The 25,900-nt window shown below is 51.1% G+C and overlaps 10 protein-coding genes across 10 annotated transcripts; 2 read left to right on the forward strand and 8 right to left on the reverse strand.

Annotated features, from left to right (window-relative positions):
- Positions 1-3,591: 3,591 nt before the first annotated feature.
- Positions 3,592-5,117, forward strand: HER10_EVM0010651 (uncharacterized protein; the record flags this gene model as incomplete). Its single annotated transcript, XM_035480104.1, has 2 exons — positions 3,592-4,951; positions 5,086-5,117. The coding sequence occupies 2 exons, from the start codon at positions 3,592-3,594 to the stop codon at positions 5,115-5,117; spliced, it is 1,392 nt and encodes a 463-aa protein (XP_035328453.1).
- Positions 5,118-6,262: 1,145 nt separating this feature from the next.
- HER10_EVM0001435 (uncharacterized protein) lies at positions 6,263-6,807 on the forward strand (the record flags this gene model as incomplete). Its single annotated transcript, XM_035471182.1, has 2 exons — positions 6,263-6,442; positions 6,511-6,807. The coding sequence occupies 2 exons, from the start codon at positions 6,263-6,265 to the stop codon at positions 6,805-6,807; spliced, it is 477 nt and encodes a 158-aa protein (XP_035327603.1).
- A 986-nt stretch (positions 6,808-7,793) lies between these two features.
- Positions 7,794-8,866, reverse strand: HER10_EVM0008482 (uncharacterized protein; the record flags this gene model as incomplete). Its single annotated transcript, XM_035478000.1, has 2 exons — positions 7,794-8,483; positions 8,570-8,866. 2 exons carry the CDS (start codon positions 8,864-8,866, stop codon positions 7,794-7,796), a joined length of 987 nt encoding a protein of 328 aa, XP_035328267.1.
- A 699-nt stretch (positions 8,867-9,565) lies between these two features.
- HER10_EVM0010333 (uncharacterized protein) lies at positions 9,566-10,645 on the reverse strand (the record flags this gene model as incomplete). The annotated part of the gene is made up of 2 exons (XM_035479796.1): positions 9,566-10,036; positions 10,583-10,645. 2 exons carry the CDS (start codon positions 10,643-10,645, stop codon positions 9,566-9,568), a joined length of 534 nt encoding a protein of 177 aa, XP_035328425.1.
- Positions 10,646-13,586: 2,941 nt separating this feature from the next.
- HER10_EVM0000810 (uncharacterized protein) lies at positions 13,587-14,027 on the reverse strand (the record flags this gene model as incomplete). Its single annotated transcript, XM_035470578.1, has 2 exons — positions 13,587-13,931; positions 13,992-14,027. 2 exons carry the CDS (start codon positions 14,025-14,027, stop codon positions 13,587-13,589), a joined length of 381 nt encoding a protein of 126 aa, XP_035327551.1.
- A 686-nt stretch (positions 14,028-14,713) lies between these two features.
- On the reverse strand, positions 14,714-16,661 carry HER10_EVM0009986 (mannitol dehydrogenase domain-containing protein). The gene has a single exon (XM_035479456.1). It carries the CDS (start codon positions 16,525-16,527, stop codon positions 15,013-15,015), a length of 1,515 nt encoding a protein of 504 aa, XP_035328395.1. The 5' UTR covers positions 16,528-16,661; the 3' UTR covers positions 14,714-15,012.
- A 1,734-nt stretch (positions 16,662-18,395) lies between these two features.
- Positions 18,396-19,392, reverse strand: HER10_EVM0004631 (uncharacterized protein; the record flags this gene model as incomplete). The annotated part of the gene is made up of 2 exons (XM_035474267.1): positions 18,396-19,148; positions 19,267-19,392. 2 exons carry the CDS (start codon positions 19,390-19,392, stop codon positions 18,396-18,398), a joined length of 879 nt encoding a protein of 292 aa, XP_035327914.1.
- Positions 19,393-20,028: 636 nt separating this feature from the next.
- On the reverse strand, positions 20,029-21,359 carry HER10_EVM0010088 (uncharacterized protein; the record flags this gene model as incomplete). The annotated part of the gene is made up of 2 exons (XM_035479558.1): positions 20,029-21,114; positions 21,198-21,359. The coding sequence occupies 2 exons, from the start codon at positions 21,357-21,359 to the stop codon at positions 20,029-20,031; spliced, it is 1,248 nt and encodes a 415-aa protein (XP_035328402.1).
- A 313-nt stretch (positions 21,360-21,672) lies between these two features.
- On the reverse strand, positions 21,673-22,787 carry HER10_EVM0001126 (glutathione S-transferase). Its single transcript, XM_035470884.1, has 2 exons — positions 22,073-22,787; positions 21,673-22,020 (listed from the first exon to the last, which is right to left on the reverse strand). Exons 1-2 carry the CDS (start codon positions 22,670-22,672, stop codon positions 21,826-21,828), a joined length of 795 nt encoding a protein of 264 aa, XP_035327573.1. The 5' UTR covers positions 22,673-22,787; the 3' UTR covers positions 21,673-21,825.
- Positions 22,788-23,527: 740 nt separating this feature from the next.
- On the reverse strand, positions 23,528-25,199 carry HER10_EVM0005506 (cytochrome P450; the record flags this gene model as incomplete). The annotated part of the gene is made up of 4 exons (XM_035475120.1): positions 23,528-23,709; positions 23,778-24,474; positions 24,546-25,067; positions 25,134-25,199. The coding sequence occupies 4 exons, from the start codon at positions 25,197-25,199 to the stop codon at positions 23,528-23,530; spliced, it is 1,467 nt and encodes a 488-aa protein (XP_035327993.1).
- Positions 25,200-25,900: the final 701 nt, after the last annotated feature.

A 25,900-nucleotide genomic window follows, 5' to 3' on the forward strand; every position in this document is an offset into this window, starting at 1 on the left:
GTTTTAGCACGCGTGGCTCGAGATGAACCCGCGAGGATAAATGCGATGAAATACGAACAGAACCACGGGACGATGCTATATGTGACACTAGTATGGGACATGGCTTGTAATTAAGCAGTTGGTCTGGCGGGAGGCAACCTGGGTCAACCTGGTGACAGCTGAGTCAGATCCCTGACAGAATTGCCTTCCTTATTTAATGCTCAGGCCTAAGGAGTACTTCAGCCTTACCACCGTTGCACTTTGAATGAAGACTCTTTCCTTTTGCAGATTTGACGTTTCTTGACATCGATAGAATCTGCCCAGCGGAAAGAGCATGGATCAGTAATATGGTTCCAGAATGAGAAAAGGGCGTCAAGAGCACTTTCCTTGCTGAGCTCTTCGGACTTCTCACGGTTGTTATCTACCTGGTCGTTGATCTCACTCTCCCTGTCTGTTGTCAAAGTCGCTTACCTTATCTTCCGACAGGTCCCCCTCTTCCAACTTTCAAAATCTCTTACGCTGCCTCAATCTGACAATAATCCAACTGCAACCGATCAGACACGTTGGATTCTCGGCCTCCCGCTTCGCGCTTCGCGAACCAAGCAAGCTCATGCGCCCATGTCGTACAAGTAGTCGAACACCAAGCATTTGATGATGGCCGGCTCAGTCAATGTACGTCTCCTTCCAATCGGGCCAGGGCAAGTTGGTTGCCAAAAAGCCCAGCAGAACGATTGACGTCCCATCAGGGCAACGATAACCCGCCAACGAGCACCCCCACATCTGAGGGCATAAGCGCACAAGACATCGCGGCCGTGACAAAAATCGTGTCAGTCGCACTCGAACATCTAGACACTCGCGAAGTTGAAGAACAACCCAAGACTGCGGAAGACTACCAGATACTCCTGAAGAAGAAGGAAGAACTCATGACCTTGTACAACAGAGTCCTGCAGGTGCTTAGCTTCACTCGACAACGGCGCGAAGGGGAGTCGCAAGTTCCAACAATCGCAACGGTTGATGAGCTTGGGACGGGTTATTCAACATTGCTCAGGGGCGTTGAGTCTGTTCTCGCACGAGTCATTGTGTGGATTGAAGAGTACGAACACGACAACGGGATCAATACTGGTGTTTCGGGAAGTTCATCTGCACGTCCGCCCTGATTGAAATCCTTCGCGCCTGTCGAGAGCACCCCGATTCGTGCGATGTCGGGCTCGCGCGTCGCAAAACTATGCGGCTGTGTTCATATTAGCGTCGAGGATGGGAAAACATGGCGACAGGGTGAGCACATGGGAAGACCACCGAGCTGTTTCCGTCAGAATGAGTGTAATTCAGGAGTAAAAGTTGGCCCTCACTGTTGGTTTTCGATTAAGTGTTTCGTCCCTTTCAGATGCTAATCAGGCCCAGGCTCTTTGGACGGTTGGACCTCCCCCCTACATAAGTTCAGCCCCCATGTTCTTGGCAGCAACCTAAGTCAGAGACGCCCTGACCGCGCTCTTAAGCTTCTCCTTCCCGCTGAGTCAGGTCCTTCAATTCAAATGGTTCAAGTACCCGGACCAGCAAGTAAGTTGGTGGGCCCGGCTAGGGCACTCTGTCTTCTATAGAGGGCAATCTGCCAGGATGACTACTCAGGCCAAGTCTCTTCTTTGGTTGCGCCCTCGTTCTCGCTAATTATGAGACGTCAAAAGAGCGCTTTCAGTCCAAGCATGAATAAAGCCCTAAACTTTAAGTTCACGTCAGCAAAACTGCGCGCGCGGGAGACTCCAAAACTCATTGACTCGAAGCGGCTGGAGTTATTCTCGGCGGCCACAACGGTCCAGGCTCCCGGGGATCGGGATTGCTAATTGTGAAGCAAGTACCGGACTCACGGGAGGTTAATAAGGGCTTGAACCACTGTCGATGTGACGTTCAATGTGCAGGTGGCCCCCTACCAAATATCCCTGTCCGTCAAATTTCTCGCTGTTATGAGGAGGACCATTGCAGAAATTCTTTCGCATTATGGCTGTGATTATGGTGTTATAGACACTCTAAAAAAGCTTGCTTGAAGAAAACGGAGCTTGCAAGACAGATGTCAAACGATTCCAACTTGAGGGAGCTCATTGACGGCGGGTATCGTGCGCAAAAGGGCGACAACCGCCATCTGCGAGCTAAGATTTCGAATACCCACGGTGCGCGACAAACAATACGTGAGACTCACGAGGGTGATTGTGAACAAAGGAGGCGCAAGGGAATATCACTCTCACTACAGACACTGTCTCTGCTTTTAATGTCAAATATACGACGCAACGGGACTCAAGCGACGGCGCAAGTATGAAGACCCCGAGGATCCCGAGGATCCCGAACAAACATGGATTACTGCGGAAATTGTTGCCAAGGAAAGAAAGCAAGATTCAGCTAAATGCAGATAAACGCTTCAGAAGCGGCTTCAAGGTAGATGCTACGGGTGGTTCTATGAGTGAGTCCAACTTGGAAAGCGACATCTCACTTGCATGTAGCGATTCCAAATCACTCCGACACCCGCAAACTACCAAAGCTCAATAACGGGACCGGGGAATCGTCCCTCCGAAAGAGAGGCAGTTGTTCAGACTTTCTGAGATGTAAGGCCAGAAGCGGGATAAAGGAAACTTTGGAACGCAACAAGGATGACCCAGGACGAAAGAAGACTCGACACCAGAGGAAAGCGGAAAGGTCAGGTCAAGAACACGACGACGGGAGCTCCATGTCAGATGCGAGTATGAGATACGACTGAAGGCAGCACGCTTGGGGGCATGAGATGCTGGCTGAGGGCTCAAGGCGATGGGGAACAGAAAAGGTTCCCGGACGCCATTTGTCGTTTGTATTTAAATCCGGCCAAACTTGAATTCAATGAATCTTTCTCATCAAGTGGATGATTCGTAAAGGCAACGCGGCGTATAGAGGCTTTTCTACAACCTGGATTAGTCTCATTGAGAGCTCGATAACAAGCCGTCCCGTTCCAGCTTCCATTACATTGCAGTTGACTATTTCCTGTCTTCGTCCAGTAGCTACAGAGTATGATACCTCAGGCATCTTACCTGTAAGCCAGAGTGCATGGGAAGCTTCTCACCTTAGGCCAAGATGAAGATGAAGGTGAAGGTGAGGTGAGTCTGGGTTTGATGGCTGGCACCTTCCTCAACTTCTGACCCAGCTCCTGCCCTCTCTCAATCGCGCCTTCCCTCTCAAGCATCTTTCAGACGGCTCCCCGACGCGCCATCAAGACAATCTCGCGTTCTCCCAGCTGCGTCCTCTACTTTCTCTCACCCGCACATTGCCTCACTCTTCCCCTCTCATACACACTCTTCGGCTCGCACTTCGCACAACAATTCATTTTTTCTTGCGATCTTCACATTCAAGCATCCACCACAACACAAATTTCAACAAGAATCACAAGCCGACGCGTACCAAACGTAAGAATTTCTTCATATCCCAATCCTAGCTTATTTTGCTGATCAATTCAGGTGTACCGGCTCGCCAAGATGCATCTCGTTCCCGAGACTGTCAAGTCTGCCGACCTCATCGAGATGAGTGCTCACGCTGCTTTTTTTGACAGTGATGGATCTACGATGTAGTCGATGAGCGCCGATGATTGCAATACTGACCATGGATTTGCAGGAGCTCATGATGGAGAGAGCCGCCTTGAATGCCAGTCTCGACGAGAACAACAAGAAGATTGCTGCGGCTAAGGAAGCCTTTGAGAATGAGAAGCAGCAGCACATCAAAATGGAGGCAGACAATAAGAAGCACATCATCCAGGCCTTGAACCGTGAGCCGATTGAGCTCATGGCCAACGAGCACCACGCTCACCGCCCTGCCGCTTCTGGCCGCACCGGCAGCGCTATGACAACTGAATATACCAACAATATTGGGGGCACTAATAACGTTAGCCCTACTGAGGATGCCGTTGACGATTGCTGCAGCGGACACATCTCTGGAGCGTCCAAGGACGCCTTGTCTGGCTTGAAGGGCATCAAGTCTGAGCGTTCAACTCTGTCCGACATCTCTTCCCTTGGAGACACCTCTGTCAACTGCAACTCCCCCTTGTCATACCGTTCCGTCAGCCCGTCAAAGGAAACGCCTGTCTTTGAGCAGGCGCTCACCAGCGACAACACTGCTGCTTTCATGGCTCACATCATGCATGAACTCAAGAACGAGCTCAAGAAGGAGCTTCAGGCCAGAGTCGACGGAGACTTCAAGCGCTCAATCGAGGAGCGTCTCATCCAGGAGCTCGCTCAGGAGCTCATCGGTGGCACCAAGGGCCGCATTTACTATGAGCTCAGAGAGGAGCTCAAGTTTATCCTCAAGCGCGACATCACTTTCAAGGTCAAGCAGGACGTCAAGCGCGAGATGAGACTTGAGATGGTTAGCCAGCTCAAGTACGACATCATGGAGGACGTGAAGGGCAGTGTCATTGCTGAGCTCAAGGAGATCCAGAACGAAGTCAACAACGAGATGAAGAATGAGATCAAAGAAGAGGTCTTCAACAGAATCAAGGTCGCTCTCACGCAGGATGCCCTGGACCAGCTCAAAGACACCATGAAGGGAGAGATCAAGGACGATGTCTTCAAGATTGTGAACGACGCCCAGCAAGCCATCGGCACCACTCTTGCGGCCAAGGCTGAGGAGCACATGCTCCCTGCCATCCGAGGTGCTGTTCCCATCATTCAAGAGTGTGTCGTTGCCAACTTGCAGGACGCTCTCGACGTCTACTTCAAGAACCAGCTTTCCAAGGAGATGGATGAAGCCATCAAGAAGAAGACCGGCAATGACTCCCAGTGGATGCTTGCCCAGATCGAGGCGCTGGTCCCTGTTATCGTTGCTGCCGAGGTTACCAAGGTCAAGGACACTATGAAGACCGATCTGCAAAAGGACGTGAAGGCCGAGATCGAGGAGGACTTTGGACAGGACATGGAGGGTCTGGCCCGCGATGTTGTTCAGGAGGAGCTTGAGGTCTTTGAGACGCGTACCCAGCCGAACGTAACTTACGTGTACCACATTTGAGATGTCTCCATCTTACGGTCGGTCATGCGCTATTGGCAAAGCCTGGGTGTGCTGTCAGGACTTGAGGTTTTTGTCTTTGGATTTGAGAAGGTAAAGGATTGGGCTACCTCGTGGACCGTCAGCTTTAGTAGTGGGATTCACGGATAGGGTATTCAGAGAGAACAATTCCAAGGTTACAGTCAGCCTAGCATTCTTGATTGTGTGTGATAACCTAGATGTGATGAGGAAATGCCACATGGTCAAATTTTCTGCCAAAGTTCCGTGATGGGTAAGGCTGTTCACGGAGTGCGATTTGATGAGGCTTAGCCCAGATCTATTTCAAGCGCACCTGGAGTTCATGTTATCCTACTTGTCCACAAAGAGTCCACTGCAAACCCGAAATACCTTAGTGTCGCCAACCTACACTTCAACTGGGGCATAAGCAAGATTGCCATCGATCGAGGCAAAACCAAAGGTAATCCCTTTAGTACGGACTATTTAGAAAGACGCGTCGTCAAAGTACTTTTAAGCCGCACTCAACACCCAAAAACGCCACAGGTCTGGGAATGTCACTGGACGAATGTGGTTGGCAGAGATGGTGAGTGGGTTGCAGTGCAGCGGGCTTGTAAGCCAATGGGGACCACCGGAAGACACTTCCAGCGGGCCGGACCGGGGTCCGTCACCAGAGTGGCGCAAGTGTGGTGGGAAGGAGGGGCACGCCCTTAACCAAAGGTGGTCCTGCGTATAACTCAACTACCAACAGTCTACTGGAATCATCCAGGTAGTCAAATTTTCTCATGTAGAGGGTGCCTGGCTGTTTGGCGTCCGGCGTGGTGTGCTTGTCCTGGTAAGTGGAGATAAGTGACATTTATAGCTTCCATGTGAGAAGATCCTGCAGCTTGCCAAGAGTTACTCGACCAACCGATACGTGTGAAATATCTCTATGAGCCATCTCCAGAATCGGTTAACTTGACGGTCTCCCTTATTCGCTTCCCATCTGAGTTTGAAGACTCGAATGTTATGGTTGATGCCTAATAGGCACGTCACGTCGCGCGACATAGGCGCGTGGCCGTTTGCACAGAATCTGCCTCCACCCGCAACCTCTCTGAACCAACAGTTCGGTTGACCCTCTTTACCCTCCGCGTTCGCAACCTGTACAAATACTGTCAAACAGCACCCTCGACCTTTCTCTTCGACACAGGCCAATCTTCATCTCCAGTACTCACCATACAGATAGTAGCCTTCACCAACCACATCCATCTGCCTCCATATCGACCAGCGGAATCGCCTCACAATGGCCAAAAAGAAGAACGTATCTAAGAAGAAGCAGAACAAGGGGAAGAAGGCCAAAAAGATGCACCAAGAGACCACCGAGCAGCTGGGTAACCAGAACGGCAAACCGGACAAGCCTAAGAAGCAAGTGGCCACCGATGAGAATGGCAGAAAGATGACGGTCATCATGGGGGGAGAAGCGGTATAGTCGGCCCTCGCAGCACACATCTCGTGTCTGGAAGTCTGTAAAGCTGACTGTTACCGCCCCAGGAGATGAAAAAGCTCTGGGACCGCATGCAGATGACCTTTGCCATTCAATCTCAGTCCAGTACGAACTCCGAAAGACTCGAGAGCGTCCGCTCAGCCATCGAAAGCAAGTCGACCACGAACGATAAGGAACGAGAAGCCTTTAAGAAGGTGGAAGAGGAAGTTGAACAACTCCTTGGTCGCATGAGAGATGCCATCAACGCCAACAATAGGCAGGCTGCTCAACAAGGGGTTCAGATTTCAGACCTGGTTCGAGCACCTCCAGAACAGCCCACAAGTATTTTCGCTAACAAAACCTAGGTTTCTGTCGACTTGTCACTTATGGAAGGCTTGGATCTCAAAGAAGTTGTGACGGGATTCGAGTTGGACCTGCTAAAAGTGACGATGAGTTTGAATTGGTGTGTCAGTGGTCTGCATCAAGCCACTCAGCCGGTGGACCCTGACGGCCTTGACTGTGTTCCCTCGGACAATGACAGAATGCGTCTTAGAGGTGGTTAAAGCACCAAAGCTAGTGGCCATTCTCATGTGGAACATTCCGTGGAGGCTTGTAAGTTGTGTTTGCAGCAAGGGGGTATTTGAAGGGATATGAGAAAATAGGCACAAAGGCTGCTTTGTGGAATCAAATATCCAGGCCCATGTGCCCAATTACTCTTCGGACTTGGTGCTGTTGTTTTTCTGAATGAAATATCAAAAAGGCAGTTCAAGTGACGCTGGGGCACTAACAAGGCCCTTCCTTCGTTCCTTCCCATCTTTGAGATGTGATGGTTTCCGTTCAGGCGTCCTATGCCCATCACTTCTTTCCTTTGCTGAAGTAGATCAGACTGAGTTCCATCATTGCTTGCCACTTCTTGTAACAATTTACAGCAGACTTAGAGCCCTGCTGCTTTACTACTGTAGTCAGTCACCTTGTCTTTCGTCTGCTCTAAACTGGCATGAGTAGGGTTGTCGTCGGAAGCTTGGCAGGGGCATATCCAGGGTCTACTCGATGATATATGAACATTGGCCAGTGTGTGATGGCCCCTAATTGATGCTCCAGAACCAGCATGATTGGCTTTGACAACTGGGCCAGGGAACGCGTCTATGATTATGACGATACCTTATCTGACACCATTTCTACTCCCACAAGATTGATTGGAGCGTCCATCGGCTGCCAGTGGTCGCCTACCACTACGCACACTGCGAATAGGTCCCGAAGTCCCGATGACTGGGAGAATCAGGTCAATGACGATGGTATGGGTAGTCAACAGTGTCATGCGTCTCTCTATCGATACAAATCAACATCCGAATCAATAGTAGGCAGTGGTCTTTCTGCCCTCTCGAAGTCGGGTAGGCAACCAGGTCTCCTCCTCAGCCTTCGGCTTGAGGCCTTGCTCGCGATTTCCCTCTCCAGTCTCATCAGCTGCAAGTCCCTTGGCCTTCTTCTGAGGGCCTCCTTCAGCCTCGTCGTTCTCATCGCTGCGAAGTCGCTTCCGTCCGGTCTCACTCATCTGCTCCTTCATAACAGCCATCTCAGCCTTTATCTCTTCGTAACCTCGCTGTAAAGCCTTGATCTCGTCGCGGGCAGTCTTTTCATCATCCTCCATCCGACCAAGCTGGACATCTCCGGTGTGTTCATCCGCACTTCCTTCCTGGCGAGGAAGAGCAGCAGCAAGCTTACTCTTGAGCTCAGAAATCTCGGCCCCTTGGCTCTCAGCCGCCTCTCTCATTGTGTCAATATCCTGCTGCATAGTATTGATAGTCTCCTGAAGCTTCTTGATATCTCTCTGCATAGCACTGCCCTGCTCAGCCGCGAGGTTGAAGTGCTTCTCGATGACCGCGGCTCTCTCATTGATCTCTTTGTGCTTCTTCTCCGATATGGTCTGATTCTCATCGGTTGCCTTCCAGATGAGACGAATGGATCTCTCGTTGATCTGTTGGCGCCTGATCATCTGTTCCCCGTGATGAACGGTGAAGTGATGAAGGCGCTTCTTCTGGCTCTGCGAGTGGCGTCAGTTGGCGACTATTCACCTTGAGAACAACACGGAATGGAGACTGATAGAGTCAGTAGCAGTAATGCATTCACCTTCTTGTTCTTGCCTGTATTCTTCTGGGGCTCTGGCTCAGGACGGTACTCGCGATCGTATGGCGCTGCTTCTTCGATTCTCTGTTCGGGCGCGACAACCTTATCGCCCTGAGGGGACTGGCGTTCTTCCGTTGACTCCATCGGCTTTCCGTTGGGATCCGTTCCCGTGTCCGGAAAGACCTTGTTCTCGGCCTCGTGCCACTTCGCGCGGGCTTCGCGGGCTTTCTTCGCCTTGTGGTACTGGCGCTGATGCTTTCCGGGGCGGCTCTTCTTCTTCTTCTTCTGCTCTGGTGCCATTGTGGGGTTGCGTGACGGTGAGCGGCAGTTGTGTATAGAGAAAGGAAGTGAGTGGGAGGAAATTGTGGAAAATAGAAAACTGTGTGCGTGGGACGAAGAGCTGTGGATGGGACAACAAAACCCAGGTGGTGAGTAAAGGCGCAAATGTGGGAAAAGAATCCGGGGGTCGGAGATGTTCAACTCGAGCTTGCTAATGATAAGACAAATACCTTAGGTTAATAGAGAGGCTAGGTAGCGTCTGTGTGCTGTGGCCTATCGTTAGCGGTGTGGGTGGAAGCGAGAGCGTGCAAAAGCACCGGGAAGGAACCCACGACTGGTCCAAGATGCTCTTTCCTCGTTTATCTTTCACCTTTTTCTTTCGTTTCGCCCTCCTATCGACAGCTTGACCGCCTTGAAGCTTTGAATAAGGTAGGTCAGGTATACATCATCCAGACCTCAATCATCAGAGAAGGGTACATTACATGCAATCAAACATCAGGCGAAGCATCAGGCGAAGCATCACTTGTCAAGCACAAGATCACAAGTCTAGGAAGTAAGGCGATAGGGTAATGAACGAGTTCAACTGTATTCTCTGGTCGTGATGGAATGTGGTGACCTCTTAAACCTTTGGGTGAATGCTATGCTAAGCCAGGCTGTTCCTGGTTCTTGCGATCATAGCCTTGCAGGGGCGCGAACAGTGCATCAAATCCTTCAAACTACTTAGACATCCTTCGAACCTTTCGACTCCTTCTGCTGCTTCTCCATGCTCTCCAAGTTGGCGACCTTGCGAATGATATCGCTCATCTGACCTTCCAAAGCCTGAAGGCGACCCTCCAAACCCGCGACCTTGTTCATGACCTCGGCCTGCTGGCCACCAATTTCCTGCATCTGCTTCTTGCTGTCGCGATAGTCCTCAGAGAGGAACTGATACTGCTCGGCAGCGATGGCGAGCTCGGGGCCAACGTGGTTGGCGTATTTGAGCATGTTCTTTGAAGCGAGAGTCATCTGGTCCGCCTCCTTGACCGTCTCCTCCGTCAGGGCGATGACAGCTTTCTGCTGCTCAGCGAAGGCCTGTATGTAGTTCGGATCGGCACCGGAGCGCTGGAGAACTTGGATGACGCCTTGAGTGAGACGAGCCGCGTTCTCCTTGGCGTTAGTGTTGCCGGGAGTGAGCTCGGAATTGTTCTGCATCTACATTCAAGTCAGCGAGGGAAATCTTGCTGAGTAAGTCCGCACCCGATATGCCTCGAAATTTGCTGCTTGTCCGCATCCCCAGAGCGGTGTGGTTCCCTTTCGGAGAGTCCTGCACTTCTGACTTACTCGGGACAAAATGTCCGTCTGTGCAGGGAAAGATGACCACTGGCACCCTCGGGACTGGTTGCCGGCCAATCCAGACCATGAGCCCACATCGAGCAGTCAACACCATGAGAAGATGCTGCGCTGAGAGGTAGCTCCGGGGTGAAGCTACAAGGCTTGAAAATGGGGTCATCGCAAAGCGCAACCAACCGTTCCTCGCTCCCGAGGCAGGGGAGCGAGTATGAGAAGGACTAAACAGAAACCTCACCTCGACGCGTCGGGGGCACACTGCATTGCCTGGAAGCAGCGAGAGATCTGCTTCCAAGACACCCCTTCGCGCTTCGGTGTAGCACAGGCCTGTAAAGTTTTCCACGCTTTGCGAAAGACCAAGGCAGACTCAAAGCAAAAAGGCAGTCGAGTGTGAATGAAAAATGGACTTACGATCTGGGTGTCGGCAGAGGCCTCGGATTCCTTGACACGGATAGAGAGGTTGTGGCTGTCCATTGTGAGAATGAATTGAGGCGAGGTGGAGGAAGGGGAAAGGAATTTCGTGACTGAGAGATGAAAAGACTGAAAGTCGAGTGATGAAGAGGATGAGATGGTTGGAGAAGAGAAGAAAATTCGCGGGTGAGAAGGGGGGATTTTATATCTCTCGGAAGAGAGGGTTGGTGATCGGGATCAGTAGGGCGGTAGGGTACGTACCGGACGAATTATTTTAATCTGCTGACTGATTGAGAAAAAGAACTATCGAAATGAGGCAGAAAGAGAAGCTGAAAGGCATGATGCCTGAGTTTGTATATTCACCATTACCTCAGATGAGAAGAGTGATCCCGGTGGGTGGGGCGAAACGAAGACATCATTGGCTCTGGGCTCGAGAAAATACGATTTCGAGACTCAGTGAGTTTTCTGGACCAAGTACGTATCGAATCAGGTGACGGGATCGCACAATGAGAGAGATTCAGGAGACTTTCAAGTAGAGAGATGGATATGGTCGGTGGGCAGGAGCAGGTGAAGTTGAAATTCGGCCGGGAAGGAACGACCGATGCTCACATGGATCGGGCTATGGAGCTGTTACATCCGGAACACCCCAGGTAGGTACGCTCCGGGCATCACGCCCAGTGTCTTCACCACGTTGCATAGCTCCAGTCACCCTGCCTCCATGCCAAGAAACCTACTTATTTGGAAAATAAAAAGCCCTAGGGGAAGTGAGCCGTTGCGATCCAACATGGGAAACGTCGCTTCATGGGATGTTCGATTTTGATACCTCTCTCATTGGGAAGGGTAATTCTGGTTGAACAATGGGTCTTTCAGTTCCACGAGTTTCATTCGGAACAAATATGTGTATTTTCTTTTTTTCTTTTTTTCTTCTTTTTGCTCGCTCTGGACACTATAATCATGCGTACCATCTACCATGGCTCCCAACAAATCAACCCTCCAAAATAACCGCCACTGAATCTTTTCCCCGCCAAACGCAAGTTGAAGACGCGTGTATGGAAGCCCAGCAATTTTCTCGGATTGGACCCGAGTAGTAAGGTAGTAACAGTTTGTTTAATGACTTCTAGTTACATGTTGTGCTGCTACTACCAGAAGGCATTCTCGAAATTCTGTCTGTTTCGAGAGTTGAGGACGTCGCAAATACTCTTGGTCAAGTTGATACGCTTTGTCTTCTCCTCCATCGCTGCCTTGATATGCACACGAACCAATTGAAACAGGCTCCCCACAGCATAAAGCGACACTACCGGTGCGTGTGTATGGGAGCAAGCTGTGCTAGAGTCATTGATACGAGAGTCGGCATCTTGACAGTTCTTGCAGTTTTGGGCGGCATTGACATCGCTCAACAAAGCTTGCACCACCCTTGAAAAATGGATGCTCAAGTCTTTTGAGTATTCATCTATGCCTGGAAGGTCATAATCCATAGACTTAAGAAACTCGACCTTTTGAGTCGTTAATTAAGGCCGCATACACTTGAAGCACATTTCGATACCAATCAGGGTACTCACAGGGTCTTCCTTGATATTATCATCGATTCTCGCTGTACCTCCACCTTGCGAGGTGCAAGAAATTGGCTTTCGAATCATCAGTTTGGTATGGGTACAGCCAATTGTAAGACGTTCGAGTCTGGAGCAGAGCGCAGTATACGTACATCATTTCCGGAAAGCGGGGTCTTGTTTGATGCCATAATAGCAATTCTGAGACAAAGCTCCTAGCCGAAAGTTTGCATCAGATATTTGGTTTTTATGAGCCGAAGATCTAGTGGAAGGTGGAAGTGATGAGTCTAATAACCGTCGAGAAACTTACCCGTGAAGAGCTGAACGCAGGAGACCTTATACTGATAAAGCTAGGTAACAGATGACTCCTGAAATCTCTGTTGATGATGGATGTAGTAAGAGGCTCCAGTAGTGTGATCTCTCGAAGCGTTAAAGGTTAATAAGCGGATAGAGAGAGCTTCTGGTTTCAAAGGGTAAGGGGAATTCGGTAGGTTTATAGTATCTAATCAATTGAGTATCGTGAGCAGTACTATGACTATGCAAGTAATTATCTGCCTTCCTGACCCTCGACCAAAGAACTGAGGAGATGTTTGGAGGTCTGCTAACAAAGAGGAAGTTCACGAGTCCACGTCAATGACCAGGGTCTAATGGGAATTTCCTTGCCGCCTCTTTCTGAACAGTATTTGGGGTAAGTGGTGTTCAAAGGGCACTGAACCATGTAAGGATATGTCAAAGAGGAATTCTTGGCACTACTTTAGTTTTCCAATTTAGAATCAGCGGTTTCTTGTTGTTTGTTCGCTTTTCACCCTGCTCGTTGGTACCACCTTCGTTGGCCCAGAATGTCTCCAGGTGGATCCCCCGCTTTCTCCTCGAGCAACTAAGTAATTTACCGCCGGGTGATGGAGAACGATGACGACAAAGACATCTTTGAGATTTGGGCATGAAGTAAGCCACTTCATGATGATCCAGGCGCACCCGTGATCAAGAAAGAAAATTTGACAACAGATAACTCGATGCCTGACTGATTAGCTACCTAAGGTTGGAAGGGTGCAGAGTAGGAGCAACTTTGGCGATCTCAAGGTCCGATTCGCTATGAAGGAACAACCGGTGATCACGCGGGTATGGGGTATGGTGGTGTGGAGCTACCGGGCCTGGAACTGTGGTCCGGGGACTCCTAAATCTGCGTCGTGATGAAGTATCGAGGTAGTAGATTCCACCATTTGAAAACACATTCGGTCCATCGATTCCAACTGCGACGAACAATGCTTTCGAATCCATACATTGCGATGATACCTAGCATCCACTGCTCCAGTCTAAAGCAGAGTCGAACCAGCCTTGAAAGCTCCCTGTGCAGGACATATCGTGTTACCGCGGATCCTGAGGTAACTAATGACTTCAACCTCTACTTCAAAAGTACAAGTACTCCAAAGCAGCGAGACCGATGACTTCTGCTCGAATTACCTGCACTTGATTATTCTAGCACCTCGCTCCAAGTTGTCCACTGTTTGACGCAGCATCATGAGCAGGTTACGTAACTGCTCAACCTCGCTATTCAGACTCCCAATTGCCTTTTTCTGGTCCTCGTTGAGCTTGTAAGACATCAGGTACATGTCGACCAAGGTCTCGAAGGCAAAGGACGAGCTAGAAGCAGCAGCGACGCAATGGATCCCCTGGAACACCTTCTCCTTTTGCTCCTCCGTGGTGAGTTTGTCGGCGACCCGTTCGGCTACCTCGGGGCCTAGGTTTTTCTGCATCTCATGCAAGATAGTCAAGTTGGCACCGACTGAGACGAGTTTCTCAGCCTTTCCACATTCGTCGGGTCAGCTAAGTCATGGTTGAACTGGATGTATGTGGCAACTTACTCTCTCGCAGTCGGTGAGATTCCACTTGGTATCCATGGTGAGAAGTTGGAGCAGAATGGGAGCCTGAATACTGAACTTCGTAAGTACTTGAGGACTTGAGATGAAGGCTAGAGGCAAGTCGTATTCTAGAAGGGTTCAGCAACTGACCAGCAAATGGTCGCAGGAAAGGACTTTGCAACCTGCTTTAGTCGCAGTCGGGCAACTCTGAATACCGAAGCTATGATATTGATGGATCAGGAAGTAACAGAAGAATGATTGGCTCTTCCGAAGTATTGATGAGTCGATGGACAGAAAAAAGAAAGCCTTGATGGCTGGCAACAGAGGCTCATTTGTAGCTATTGGCATTATTCTCAGTGCCTTTGAATTTCCAAGGAATCCTCTCATGCTCGAGTCGAGAGAGCCATTGTGACGGATTGAGGTCTTCACACAGGTGAACCAACAAGGAGCTAGGGCAACGAAAACAGCTAACAGCACAGGCTGTTGACGGTCTGGGGAGAAGCTTTCGCTTTGTCTTTTCCAATGACCTCATTGTTCTAAAAGTCGAGCCAAGGGGTTGTCTTCTCCCTTGCGAGCGTTTCTTTCCCTTGTTCCGCTTTGCCAAGCCTCAAAAGAGGGGCTATTAAGGATACCTAACGAAAGCCTGCCAAGTAGGTGAGGGAGGCGAGAGGTTTGTCCGACGCATTCAAGAGTTCTGAGAATATCTGAAAGATACCGCGAGACTTGCCGGTATTTGAAAAGTATTGGATCCATCTCCTTCTCGTTTGCATACTACACTTCCGTCTTTGGTGTCTGTGTCACAGCCAAATTATTTTGGTCCTGGCATCGAACACACAGAATGGCCTCGTTTTGTACAAAATCAAAACACAAAATGTCTCTATAAATATCTATATCTATATCTATAAATCCTCATGACCGCTTCAAGTACCCATTTTTATCCCTGCTTTACTCATTATAACATAAAAGGCTGCTTGTACCAGCACAAGTCGACAAACAGTTTTACACTTCCCAGTATTGATTTATTTTAATCAACGTACTTGGGAATGGTAGCCATGACGCCGTCCTTGGCGATGAGCTCCATGGCCTTGGTGACCTCATCAATGAAGCGCTGGTCGCCGCGCAAATCGTCACCGAACAGGATCTTGACGCTGAGCAGCTGGCGGGGGTCGTTGCCGCCGGCCTTTGCCAGGGCCTGGAGCTCCTCGCGCATCGGGTCGTCGACGGTGAAGGTCTTGCCCTCGTCGTCGACGCCGTTGATGTAGCGGAACCAGGCGCCGGCGACGAAGCACAGGCGGCGGAAGGGGCCCGTGGTCCAGATTTGCTCGGCGATGGAGGGCATGATGAACTGCGGGATCTTGCCGGACGCGCCAAGGGCGACGCGGGGGATCTGGTCCATGATGGTGGGGTTGGAGAAGCGCTCCATGAGGGTGTTGCAGTACTCGTCAATGTCGACACCGGGGATCTCGGGAAGCAGGGGCTTGACCTCCTCCTGCATCATCTGCCAGACGAACTTGCGGTAGATGGGGTGCTCCATGACCTCGTGGACGTACTTGAAGCCGGCGAGCTGGCCGGGGTAGGCCATGGCGGAGTGCGAGGCGTTGAGGAGACGGAGCTTGTGCTTCTCGAACTGCTCGACCTCGTGCACGCCCTCGACGATCTGGACGCCGACCTTCTCGAAGGGCGGGCGGCCGTCGCAGAACTTGTCCTCGACGACCCACTGCATAAAGGGCTCGGTGACGACGGGCCAGCCGTCCTCGATGCCAAAGACCTCTGCGAGCGACTTGATGTCGTTCTGGGAGGTGCTGGGGGTGATGCGGTCGACCATGGCGTTGGGGAAGCCGCCCTTTTCGGCGATCCACGCGGCGATCTCTGGGTTCTTGAGGCGGGCGAAGGACTCGAGCATGGAGCGCGTGATGGAGCCGTTCTTCTGCATGTTGTCGCAGGAGAGGACGGTGAAGGGCTTCTGGCCGTTGGCGTGGCGCCTGGCGAGCGCGGCGTAGAGGAAGCCAAAGATGCTGATGGGCTGGTCCTCGTTGGCCAGGTCGTGCTGGATGTCGGGGTGCTCCGATTGCAGCTGGTGCGTGTTCTCGTTGTAGTAGTAGCCGCTCTCGGTGATGGTCAGGGACACGATCTTGGTGTCCGGGTGAGCCATCTTGGCGATGACGGCCTCGCGGTCGTCGGGCGCGAAGAGGAACGAGTTGATGCTGCCAATGACGCTGGCGTTGCTGCCCTTTGCGGAGCGCTCGATGAGTGTGTAGAGGTGGTCCTGGGCGCTCAGGACGTCGCGCATGGCGGCGTCGTTGGGCCGGAGGCCGACGCCGCAAATGGCCCAGTCGCGCTCATCGTGCTTCTGGAGAAGGCGGTCGATGTAGACAGCGAGATGAGCTCTGTGGAAGCCGCCGACTCCGACGTGGACGATGCCCTCCTTGACGACGGTGCGGTCGTAGGTGGGGACCTTTACAGTCTGCTTGCCTTCCTGAGAGGAGATTGAGGACAGGTTGTTGCTGGTGAGCTTGAGGCTCTCCGTGCTGTGAGGCATCTTAGGATTAAAAGTAGATAATTGGTACGCGCGAGTAATTCAGGAGGTGATTGATGAGATGGTGAGCGCGGATTATGAGGCAAAGGGGGGAGTGAGCTTGAGGTTGAAAGTTGAAGTGATCAAGAACACACCGCTGCCTCCTGAGTCCTGACCGCAAGTTTTTAATGAGAGAGTGACAGACAGTCTGATTTTTGATAAACTGGGCCCGGTGACGTTTTTGGACTGGTCCGGCCTGATAAACTGGGATTAGAGGTGGAGCTACCAAAGCACACCTTGCCACTATCACTGACCTCAACATTTTGGCACTTTGGCAACCTGGAGAAACGAGACATCTGTGGCTTGAATGCTTAGAAAGTCTCTGGAGACCAATCAAAAGCCACGGGGAGGCGGGATTGAGCCGAAACATTCCAGCCTCAGCCTTGGTGAAAGCTGTATTCCCACACCGAAAAGCAACTTCAAGAGACAAACATCAACGCATAACGGAAGGAAATCCGCCCTCTCTCAAAGACTCATCTACCTAAATTTAGCATGCAAGCTCTAATCCCCCAAAACCCTTGTTATATCCGAGCTATTGGCAACTGAGCCCTGCAATTCAGGGTCTCGTCTCGTATTGTCACCGACGCAACAGAGCTCGTGGCTGGAATTCCAATTTTAACTTGCCTCATGTGACCGTTTATTGAGAGACATTGGCAGTTCTAGAGCTTCTCCAACTCATCTTGGGGGCAATTGCCTTTCTCCGCCTGCACGCCAGGGTAACGATGTTGGGGAAGCTTGTGGAGAAAACCCCCCTTATTCATCGGGCCCCGGCTGGGCACCACTGGGCCGAAAAGCTGGAGCACGCCCCTGAGAAAAAACAAAAAAACATACGGATCCCAAGGTGGCGGTGCTTTATGATCCCGACACCGGTGCCGCGAGTCATGGGTGGTTTGCGGATGAACTGAACTTGCTACGAACATCTACGTGTTGCGTACAGGTGATAGCTTCCTCAAAAGCTCATAAATCCATTGAGAAAATCCTTTTTCCATTCTTGTCAAATCGGAATGCCCGCCATATCAGTCATCGGACCCCATATTCTCTTCATCCCTCGTTCTTACCGCTGTCTTTATCGGCTGGCGTGGTCTGAAAAGGTCAAACATGAAGTGTTGCAGCAGAGTTGAGAACTATGCTTTCTCAACATTCGACATGGCACGTGAGCTATTCTAATAAAGTCCTGCAAGGCCTCACGTCTCGGATTATGCTCTGCCCACACATGGTCGGAATGAGTGAGATGTGGTCTGTGGGCAGCTCTTGTGTAACATTTGCCCTGAGCTACCAACCTCTAGCACTAATGAACAAGATGAGAAGTCCTCCATGGGAAGACTATCTTCCAAACAGCGATAACACATAAAGCCAAGTGGCTTTCCAATTCCGAACGTGCGTCCCGATAACCTCTGTGGACCACCCAGACCTCCTCTTAGGAGATCGTTCAAAATCTCACAGCAAAGAACAAGTAGAACAACAAAGCCAATACAGTTGCCCAACCCAGCGTCGCGATGACAAGACGGAGACGGTAGGAGAGAGTCTCCCGGAGGTACAGGTGGTAGCGGTTGATGTAGGTCGAGACCATAATGAAGCCCATCGCCCTGGGTACGAACTCGATGACCTCGATGCGCAGCTCGCGAGGGCTGGGGACAGTGACGTCGATGTCGCTCGAGTCGGACTGTGTAAGCAAAAGTGTCGACAGCACATGGTCGACTCTCTAATGACTCTCGAAGTGTCGACAGCACATGGTCTCGACTCTCTAACGACTCTCGAAGTGTCGACAGCACATGGCCTCGGCTCTCTAACGACTCTCGAACATCCTGTAGCTCTTGCCTGATCCGGGCCAACTAGTCTTCTTCGTCAGTGAGGAACTCCTCGGCAGTGATGTATTCCTCGTCACTGACCTTGGCGCTGAGTTGTCGCGCTCGATCTAGAAGGGCCCTGAGCCTAGTAGACCGCTCGACCAGACTGTTGTGAACCAGCTCCAGTGCCAATGAGACCCTGATGTCGCTAAGAAGGATTCCTTCATGCCACACGCCAAGGGGCTGGAATGCAGTGGAAAGGCCACCGCCATAAGTCAGTAGGCGCAACGGAAAGACCTCGCGGATGGTCTCAATGGCATTTCGGCGCTCTTGAATGGCGGTGCCAGGATTCTCCGCAATTCTGGCTCTCATTCTAGTGATGATGCGAGCGCTATTGATCACGACGGGGTTTCGCTCAGAATCCGCAGGAGCAATTGCTTCGAGGACATTGGGATCGGGGACGACGTCGGCGAGACTATCCTCAGAGATGTCGGAAGCAGCCTCATCAATGTCAGAATCATCGAAGACAGCGTTGTCAAGGTCATTCTCAGAATCTTCCGAATCAGACTCGGTAAGGGCAGGAGAGTCTGGGACGGGGTTGGCGGGGTGAGAAATAGAAGCATCGTTGGCCACGTAGTTCGAGTTATTGAGAGGAAGAGGAGGCAGGTTTCTCAGCTGCTCGGGAGTAGCGTAAAGGGTCGTAGCCCACTGCGCAGAAGACTCGCTTCCAGAGTCATCATAAGAATCATCATCATCATAGTCGGGGAGATCGGCTTCATAGAGACGCCGTTCTTGCATCTGTGAGAATGAGGTGAGTAGGAATGATCTTTTGTTATTTTTCCTTTCAGCGAACTTCACACAGTTCTTCTGGGTATACAGCGAGGCAGTGAAATGATGAGAATTGGGAAGGGCATACCTGACGGGCTCTGCGTCTGCGTCTCGCAGCGCTGCGGCTGCTGCGGAAAGGCAACTGAGGACCTTCACTGTCAGAGGCCGAGTCTGAAGCGGAATCCGAAGCAGAGTTCGAAGCAGAGTCAGACATGGCTTCGATTTGTCTTGACTGTGATTTTGGGTGATTGTTTGTGATGCCAAAGTGGCCAAGAGTGAGAGAAGGATGGAATATCGCCCTCTGCTTTGTGGTGCGGAAGTAAGAAAAGTGTGTTGAGATGGAGTGGGTAGGTTGAGGGAGGAAAGTGAGAGAAGTCTGAAAAGTGAGATATGGGAAAAGACCATTCACCCCAGGTGCAGGTACGAAAGGGACGCGCCTGCCTCAGTATTGTTTTGTTTATTTTTGACCACACAGCCGTTCCAGCTGTGTTCGTGATGGAATACTCACCAGCCTTTCCAAGTACTTACTCAACTAAATGAAGATGCAGCCACTGCTGTTGTGATCTAGAGATCATTGCCTAATCCAGATAAAGAGATTCATCTTCTCACATCTTAGTTCGCATTCATGTTCAATGTTAGATGAGCACACTACTACAGTTTTTGGAAGGATGACCGATCAAGGATATCTAGATCAAGGGCTACCAAGCATTGCCTACGATTCTTGAATCTGGAGTCCACCTCGTCACCTCTCAGGCTGTTTTCCCAGACTCCCTCATTCTCCTCATCCAAATCTCGCCCTCCCGATAAGTGACATTGAGGGCAGTTTCAATGAAATCCTTTGAAGTAAAGACTAACCACCCTCGGCGGAGCACTTCGCCTGCTCTTGGGCTTGCATCTTTCTGGCTTTGGCTCCCTTCGACTCTGCCGCCTCCTCCATCTTCTGCACCGCAGTCCACCCTTGCTGGCAATCTTTGATCCCGCGTTCGATGCGACCCTGTATTTTCTTCATGAACTCAATCTCAAGCACCAAGAAGAATTCTTCATCGGTTGTCTTGCTGGCTTCCGCCTTCTTCTTACCCTTGTCAGACTTGGGGCAGCGCTCGATCTTGTTGTTATTCTGCGTCTTTGATACGCCTGTGAAACTCTCGGGCTGTGCCTTGTTAGCTTGTTCGTGGGTATTCGCAGCACGGTCTTTGTTGTTGGTCTTGGTCTTATCCACCTTGTTCTTGTTCTTGGGTAATGCTCGCTGTTCGATTTCGGCTCCTGCGTGTTTCTTGACAGGCTTGCATTGGTTGTCAATGTTCTCCTTTGCCTTGTCTGCCTTGCTCTTGGAGACTGTCGACTTTTTGGTGATTGCTCCAGCGTTACTCTCAATAGTCTCGGGGCCTTTGCCACTGTTATCCTTTGCCGTGGTCTTCGTGTTCAAGGGGGCTGCCGGCCGGTTGGTGATGAGCTGTGGGTTGTTCTCAGCAATCCCAGTGGCTTTCTCAGCCTTCTTCTTCTTCGTCTTCTTCTTTTTGCTCTTGGGGACCGCCAGATGACTAGCGTTGGCCCCAGTATTGCTCTCGGCGGGCCCAAAAGCTTTCTCAATGTTTTCCTTCGTATGGTTCTTCTTGTCCTTCTTCTTCAGACCCTTGGGAGCCATGGAACTTCCATTCTCAGCGATCTCATTGTTCTCCTTGATGTCGGTCAACTTTCTCGTCTTTGTCCTTGTCTTCTTCCCCTTCTTCACGTTCTGACGCAGCTCCGTCGCCATAAGTACACTTTTGACCAACAATTGCTGTTGAAGGAGCCCAACCGCCAGGTAAATAATCGACTTTCCCAGCCTAGGCGGAACTGTCATTGCGAAATTGAGGAGCTCGGTGGGATCTTTGTCGCACTTAGACATGAGTTCTATGAGCATCTCGATATTCTCCAGGAGGACTGGGTCATCGCGCTATCAAAGCCATTGAGGTCAGTCAGTGGCTTGCTATCGAGGCAGCGATGACAAATAATAATCAGGCTGCTGAGGATACTCACCTGAGTCACCTCCACGTCGTCGTAGCTCGTGTCGGGAGGTGTGTAAGGACCCCAAGACCTCGCGAGCCTGGCAATTGATGGATTTTGGTTGCCAGGAGTGTTGGGAGTCGACTCCTTATTCGAGGGGTCCTTAAGAGGTGCGGGATTCTGTTGATCGCTCATGATGGGCGGCCTGAAAATGACCGAGTAACGTGATATTCCGATATCGCTCTCAAAATCTGAGATCACCAAGTACATGTAGGCTTTGGTGATGCGATTGGGAAAACCAACAGGCGTTCGGAGCGGCAAGAGAATAGAAGGTCAAGAGGCTGAGTTGTTGTGGGGAAGAGAGTGAAGCGGGCTCAAAAGGATGTGAAGATACGAGGCATTGTGGTGTGTCCTAAGGCAGAATAAAAAAACCACTGGGTGAATTCTCAAAACGGTATGAGATCGCAACAGACGGCAAGAGCGAAGGGCTTGCCGATATTGGGATGACTGGGAAAACAATGGCATATAATTTTAAGGTGACATTTTTGTTGAATGTGACATGTAAGACTTTTTGAGCTTGAACAGATGACTTTTATTGCAACTCATCCATCATAACACATTTTCAAGCAATGAACTTTTCTAGATGACACCACTCTCACTTTCACTCTTCATCCAATTCAGGATAGTGACGGTAGATACCCTGAGAGTATTTTTGTCTACGGTCGCTAGCAAGATATTCTTTGATCTTGGGCCGTTCCTTCACGGCATCATAGAGCGCAAAGAGATTCTTGTAGTCACCAGTACCCTCGATCCGCTTCAGAGCATTGGGGAACGCGAATTTGAGACCATCAACACACTGATCGAATTAGCATTCTTAGGGCCACAGCGCTTCGGAAGAGATATCTTACCTGGAAAAGCACCAAGTCAGCGTAGGTCAGGGACCCTCCATAGAGCCAAGGACCTTCGCCGCTGGCCTTGCTCTTGAGCACCCGCTCAAAGTACCCAAAGAACTTGGGCAACCGGTTGGCGATGTAGTCCTTCGCCTTGAGTTTGCTCTCCTCCTTCTGGTCCTCGTAGTACAGACCCGTCGCGATGGGGTGGTGCGTGTCGTGAGCCTCATTGCTGAGTCCGTCCAACGCAGTCAGAGCGAGGCCGTTGACAATGTAGATGCCGTCGTCATCCTCTGAGATCTTGGGTGCCAGGCCGAGGCGTGGTCCTAGGTAGAGCAGGATGTTGGGCGTCTGGCTGATGAGGAGGTCTCCGTGCTTGAGGATGGGAGGCGCCAAGGGAGGCGGGTTGTGTTCGTCGCCCAGGTTCTTGTCGTCGATCTGAGCCAGAACGCTCTTGACGCCGTCTTCGATCTGTGCGGTATCGGTGTACTCGGCGCCGGCCTCCTCAAGGAGGAGACGAACGTGTTCGCCGCGGCCGGGGAGGCCTGGCCAGTAGATGAGTTCGTAGGAGACGTCCTTGGAGGACTTTTGACGCTTTGCGCTTGGAGTTTCGGCCATTGCTTCGGTGTATGTGTCAACGAGATGAAATGAGCTGAGGGGAAGTCGATTGAGGCTTTGAAGAGGGCACAAACATATGGTATGGATGTGGCGGTGAGGAGGTGTGTGCGAGTTGAGGCTTACATATGAAGTCTGAACGACGGGCGGCTCAGCATGAAGTCATAGGGCGTAGTCGAACCATTCCGCCGCAAGGGGCCGGGCGGGGTAGTGGGGTCTTTGCAGCCGATGGCGGGGCACGGCGCCCTTGAGCCCCGCTCCGTATCGCCCGCGGGTTGCTGCAGCTCAGCTGTGTCTTTGTCATCCATGGAGTAAGCTGAGATCTCCCCTACTAGAGGAGATAACGTGCGAGTTATAGTTTCCTCAATGTCTGGGCTGCGTAGAACCACGTTCTTCCAGTCAATTGACTTCATTTTGATAAGAAAAGTACCTCAATATGTGAACATCCATCTTTGGCGGTCCGTACCCCAGATCCACAACGCGGCATATCATGGGAAAGTTTACTCCCGCATCCGAATTCCCCGCCGGACTAAACGCCTTGGCTTCCGAAAAGAACACTACAGTACAGGTGTGTCAGCTCAGCTTGATTCCAGCTCTAAAGTCTCCATACGGTCAGTCATCGTCCCACGTAAGCAGGCTGAAATATGCAGCCTGCCGGATCTTTTATGCTTCCGCAAGGGGTCCCGAAGCCAGCTGGTTCAGCTTCTGCCCCGCTTCTACACTTCCAAGTCCCGACCCACTGACCTGACTTGGTTCCATACTGGTTCGCGAAAACGAGGCTCACGGTACAATTTAACGTATTCAGAGAACTTACGATGTTTCTCATACTCTTCTCTATGCCAACAATACGATGTACAACTACCCATTGAGCTTGATCAAGCATCGATGACCGCTGGGAACCATTAAAAAATGCAACGCTGGCTCCATGTCCTTGTCGCACATCCCTTCGATATCAGACACAACTGCATTCGGGAAAGCCTTGAAAAACCTAGCAGTGATAAGCCGAAGTTCTATGCGAGCCAAATGCCTTCCCAAACAAGCTGTTACCCGCTGTCAGCAAAACGGTATCTCAACGGCAAGAGCTGCTCTGGTTTGAAATAGTGCTTACTCCGGGCGCCACCGCCAAAGGGCATGGTGCAATCCTTCATCTCCTGCGTGGTGTTCTCCCATCTCTCAGGATAGAAGCGATAAGGATCGGGGAACGCATGTTCGTCCCGGTGAAGACTGTACGCCTGCGTCGTAACGGTGAATCCTTCGGGAATAAACTGCCCCGAGAGTTCCGCACCACCGGGAGGTACTATCCTCGGAAGTCCACACGGCAGAGCGGTGTAAAGCCGTAGCGTCTCATTGACAATCCAGTTCACGTACGTCAGCTCTTTGAGTTGCTCGTAAGAATAATTGTCTGGCAGGGCGTCTAGCTCCTTCATCAGCTTGGCCTTGATCTCCGGGATCTTGCACACTGCCCAGACGAGATAGATCATCGAGTTGGCGGTCGTGTCGCTGCCGCCCACGATGAACACCTGCGCGTTGTCGCGGATCTCGATCGGGTTCCAGGTCTCTTCTTCGCCGGCGTTGTAGAGCTTGGAGAAGACTGTCGGGTGGGGGTCTGATCCGGTCTCTTCGACGCGCTTAGCGTGGCGGTCTAGGGCACCCTGAGCGTAGTCGAAAGTACGGTATTGGATCGCGGTTGCTTCTTTGAAGATTGGAATCGGGAGATAGAGGGAAATTTGGGCAATTGTTGGGAACATGGACCGCAGTCCACCGACAAAACCGAGACTGACGAAGTCATTGACAGATCGATTTTTCTACTCAGAAACATGTGTTTTAGTATAAGCTCCAAATATCTCATTGAAACTCTGAGGGGGATGCCACGTACCTTGCCGCTTTCCAGATTACCAAAGGACTCTCCAAAGGCTAGATCACCAATAACATCAAACGAGAGGAACATGAACCACTTTGCAATGTCGGCTGCACCTCGAACCTTGTTTTCGTCACGGATGCGCTCAATGGCTAAGCGGACCTTACTGTCGATGCGAGGGAGGAACGTCTTCAAGCCGGTCTCTGACATGGGATTTGACAACAGGCGCTTGTACTTGCGGTGGATCTCTGGGCGAATCTCGTTGAATACGCTGGAGGAATCCGTGATGAGAAGCGAGTAGAATGGCGACTTGAAGAATCCAGTCTTCACGCTGTGAATCCGCTGGCATGTTGGCGGGTCAGAGATATCGACCTCATGTGGACTGTACCGCACCACCGGCCCGTACTTGGCGTGTAAGTCGTGGATCCAATCAGGGTGGTGTGCTGTGATGACCTTGAACGTCGATGGCAGTGTCGTAAACCTGGTGTACCATGGCCCAGGAATGTTCGATAACGGGTTTGTGAGCCCCGCATAGACGTACTAGCAAGCCATTTGTCAGTGGTAGCTAAGATACATCAGTAAAAGCCCAGGGAGTTGAAAACGTACCGCAGCCAGTGCAACGCATACGAGCGCACCACCAAGATAAAGGGGATTCGTCTTCAGAATATCCATCTTGTTGACAATGACACAAGTTCCTTAACAACACGAACTCCTCATCAGTTCAGCGTGAACATAGGGCACATCGACTTTATACGACCAGTACAGGCAGCAGGAGTTTACTGACTCTGCCAACGATCGTCGGAATCCCCCAACTTGACCGACCAGCGATATTGGTCAGCCGTAGCTGATCGTATACGGCGTTTGAAACCATACTGACGCGTGATGCGTGTTCTACAGTTGCTTTGGGAAATTGTCCTAGCCACTCAGGTTGGCGTACAAGAGGACGCTGGGGCCACGGGGGAACAGCTGGAGTCGTCCGGTCTACAAGGTTTGGAGCTCAGACATGGAGTCCGTCGGCACCCGTCCAGGATGCGATGGGATTATATGATCAAGAGCATCATCGCGATGATGGCTCAAAAAGATGGGCACTGCAATATTTGGGACGAATAAAGCCGCTGACTCCGCCCTATGCTAAGTTAGGAATGGACAAAGCCAAAGTCCGTCACATAGAGTGTCGGACGAGTGTTGAAGCAGCGTAGGATTCCAATCCCGTCAGTGCTGCGACAGTCTGGAGCAAGCCGCAGAGCCGCGGAAAGTCTTCAGTCGATCTGATGTTACTTAGCTCCGATCGTTCCATCTTCTATGTTCAAATTACTTTTGACAAAAGCGTGTGGTGCGTCACTGCTGGACTGGGAAGGTGAGAACGTAGGCGC

This window comes from Colletotrichum scovillei (assembly GCF_011075155.1).
Source record: "Colletotrichum scovillei strain TJNH1 chromosome Unknown Contig00010, whole genome shotgun sequence".
In the NCBI taxonomy this organism is placed as follows: domain Eukaryota; kingdom Fungi; phylum Ascomycota; class Sordariomycetes; order Glomerellales; family Glomerellaceae; genus Colletotrichum; species Colletotrichum scovillei.

What these genes read in the sequence shown, in the direction of transcription:
- HER10_EVM0009986 (XM_035479456.1), bottom strand. Translation starts at nt 16,527, where the DNA reads ATGCCTCACAGCACGGAGAGCCTCAAGCTCACCAGCAACAACCTGTCC.
- HER10_EVM0001126 (XM_035470884.1), bottom strand. Translation starts at nt 22,672, where the DNA reads ATGGCCGAAACTCCAAGCGCAAAGCGTCAAAAGTCCTCCAAGGACGTC. An exon ending in CTGACTTGGTGCTTTTCCAG is followed by an intron (nt 22,021 to 22,072) that starts GTAAGATATCTC and finishes TAATTCGATCAG; the next exon opens with TGTGTTGATGGTCTCAAATT.